The 2,174-nt window shown below is 34.9% G+C and overlaps 1 protein-coding gene across 1 annotated transcript; it reads right to left on the bottom strand.

The window, feature by feature from the left end:
- Positions 1–829: 829 nt before the first annotated feature.
- LOC117107589 (G patch domain-containing protein 1-like) lies at positions 830–2,168 on the bottom strand (the record flags this gene model as incomplete). The annotated part of the gene is made up of 3 exons (XM_033249290.1): positions 2,046–2,168; positions 1,512–1,600; positions 830–1,086 (listed from the first exon to the last, which is right to left on the bottom strand). Coding segments are annotated over exons 2-3 (315 nt in total), but the record flags the coding sequence as incomplete, so codon positions are not given.
- Between the last annotated feature and the right edge of the window lie 6 nt (positions 2,169–2,174).

Here is a 2,174-nt window from a genome sequence, read left to right as displayed (position 1 = left end):
TATAGTATATTTTTAAATATCAAATTACAGTATCTTAAAAAAATGCATATTTATAAATCTAAATGATTACTCAATTATATCCTAAATCATAACAAGAATTTTTTGATAATTTGAATTATATAGCACAGAAGTAAAGTGATTCCTATAGAAATGTCTGAGGTCTCAGGCCAGGTAGTGACCAGAATAGCGCACACCAGCTTATCCTCATTATAATGGTAATTAGTCAATTTATCAAGTATTAATAATAAATTTGTATTAGATCTTTCACACGTCTTAGCTATTGTTTAGTTTTCCACCAATCAGAAGTAAGTGTCACTGTTTTGGAATTTCTGCAGATATTATTCTTCTGAAGACGATTGAAGCAACTCAATTGCAGTTTTTTTCAGAACTATCTACGTGGTGTACCGCAAGCATTAATATATAATAATATTAATATATTAATAATAATAATAATATTAATATATTAATAATAATAATAATAATAATAATCATGAAAACTTAACTATAAAATGAAAATAAACAAGAACTACAAAAAGACAAACGAAAGGAAAATAGAAAAGCTTAAATCCCCCAAAACCAATTTATTTATGAAATAGACTAGAATGCGTAGTTTCTTGCTGCACGACGTTAAAACGGATGATGTCCTAATTTATTCATCTTGCATTGCAGGCTACGTTAATTTTAGGATTTTACGTGCTCGACGTACGTCAGTTACGAGTTTTCGGAAATTTGTTTACAAAAAAGGGCAAAGCTATTGCGCTGCATGTTCGGTACTAACGTTAAAGTTAAGGTTAATGCCTTGTGGCGTAAAGTACCTATTGATACTTACTGTACCCCTAATGCCCCTTTTTCCAGATGAGCTCTTGCTCGGTATTGACTGGTCTTCGAAAAGATTTATATTCTCGTGTCCACCGAACATTGCTGTTCTCGCATCAATTCCTTTGTATCCGATGCCATGTAGGTTATCTTTTGCTCGGAATTTAAAAGATTCAATGTCCTTCGGAGCAAAAAAGTGTTCTTGTGCAAACTCATCCTCACTGGACTGGCCCTCTTCTGTCTGTGGCAGGGAGCAGCCATATATTTTCTCTGAAAGTTAAAATTTTAAACAAAAATAGGAGACACTATTAGTGCCATATTATGTAGTATATACATTTTAGGACAGTAGTAGGCATACAAATGGGACAGAGGGCCCAAGCTAATTTATTTTTGAATGAACACTTAGGGCCAAAAGCATGCCTAACCCTCACATTAAGAGCTAGGCAAGTTAGAGAACATGTTTGTGTTCCTATCAACCCTTACAGGTTGTAATGATGTCAGGTGGTGCTTGACTACAGCTGCCGTGGGTGCTGAAAAGCCAAATTAAAATTTCCAATTTTGAAGGAAAATGACTTTTATTGTTATTATTATAATACATAAAGCAGATAATTTTAAAAAAAAAACATAAACAAAAGATAACTAAAAATCATTGATACTAAGAATAATATCACCCATATATATACAGACACACTTACTCGCACCCTGCTTTTTTTTCTGCCTAGGTCCAATTCCCTGACCATGTCGCCATCCCATCTTTCTCAGTAGCTGGATACCAACAGACTCTCTGTGTAAAGAATCAAATACAAGTTTAATGCAAAGTTGTTTTTTTTGAGATACTCATCAGATGGAATAAAAATAACCCACAGAGGCCTCGAGTGGCAATATCTTACATCAGACAACAACTTTAGACTAATTTGTAGGGCATCTGGCAAGAAATAAGGATAAATTCACTAACATTTTTTTTAATTTGTAAAGAAAAAAGTTAAAAAAAACTTTTTTTAAAGTTTTTTTTTTTTTCTGCCCCATTTTTTACAGTGAGTTAGGGGAGGGTGGAGGAGGGCAAATAACAATATTTTTTCGGCCTTATTTTTGGTCAGACAACCCCGTCGTGGCACCTGACAACGGGGAGTCCAAGCCTGTCTGATGGGGGGGGGGGGAAAGCCCTCCAACTTGCGCATGGGACCAATGGTATCCAAAATATCAAAATATAGTGCCCTATTGTTTACTACCTGTTAGGTTGTATGAGATCCTGAAGAGGTGCTTGTCCTGGAATGACTCCTCCGTCTACATCATGCCATCCTCTCTTCTTTTTTACTTCAGATTCAGTTAGCTGCTCATATGTATCTGTTGTCGTAATC

This window comes from Anneissia japonica, unplaced genomic scaffold (genome assembly GCF_011630105.1).
Source record: "Anneissia japonica isolate Jap-2015-1 unplaced genomic scaffold, ASM1163010v1 scaffold63117_len2174_cov121, whole genome shotgun sequence".
Classification (NCBI taxonomy): domain Eukaryota; kingdom Metazoa; phylum Echinodermata; class Crinoidea; order Comatulida; family Comatulidae; genus Anneissia; species Anneissia japonica.
Note: the sequence above shows the minus strand (reverse complement) of the source record. Positions and strands in the feature narration are given on the sequence as shown.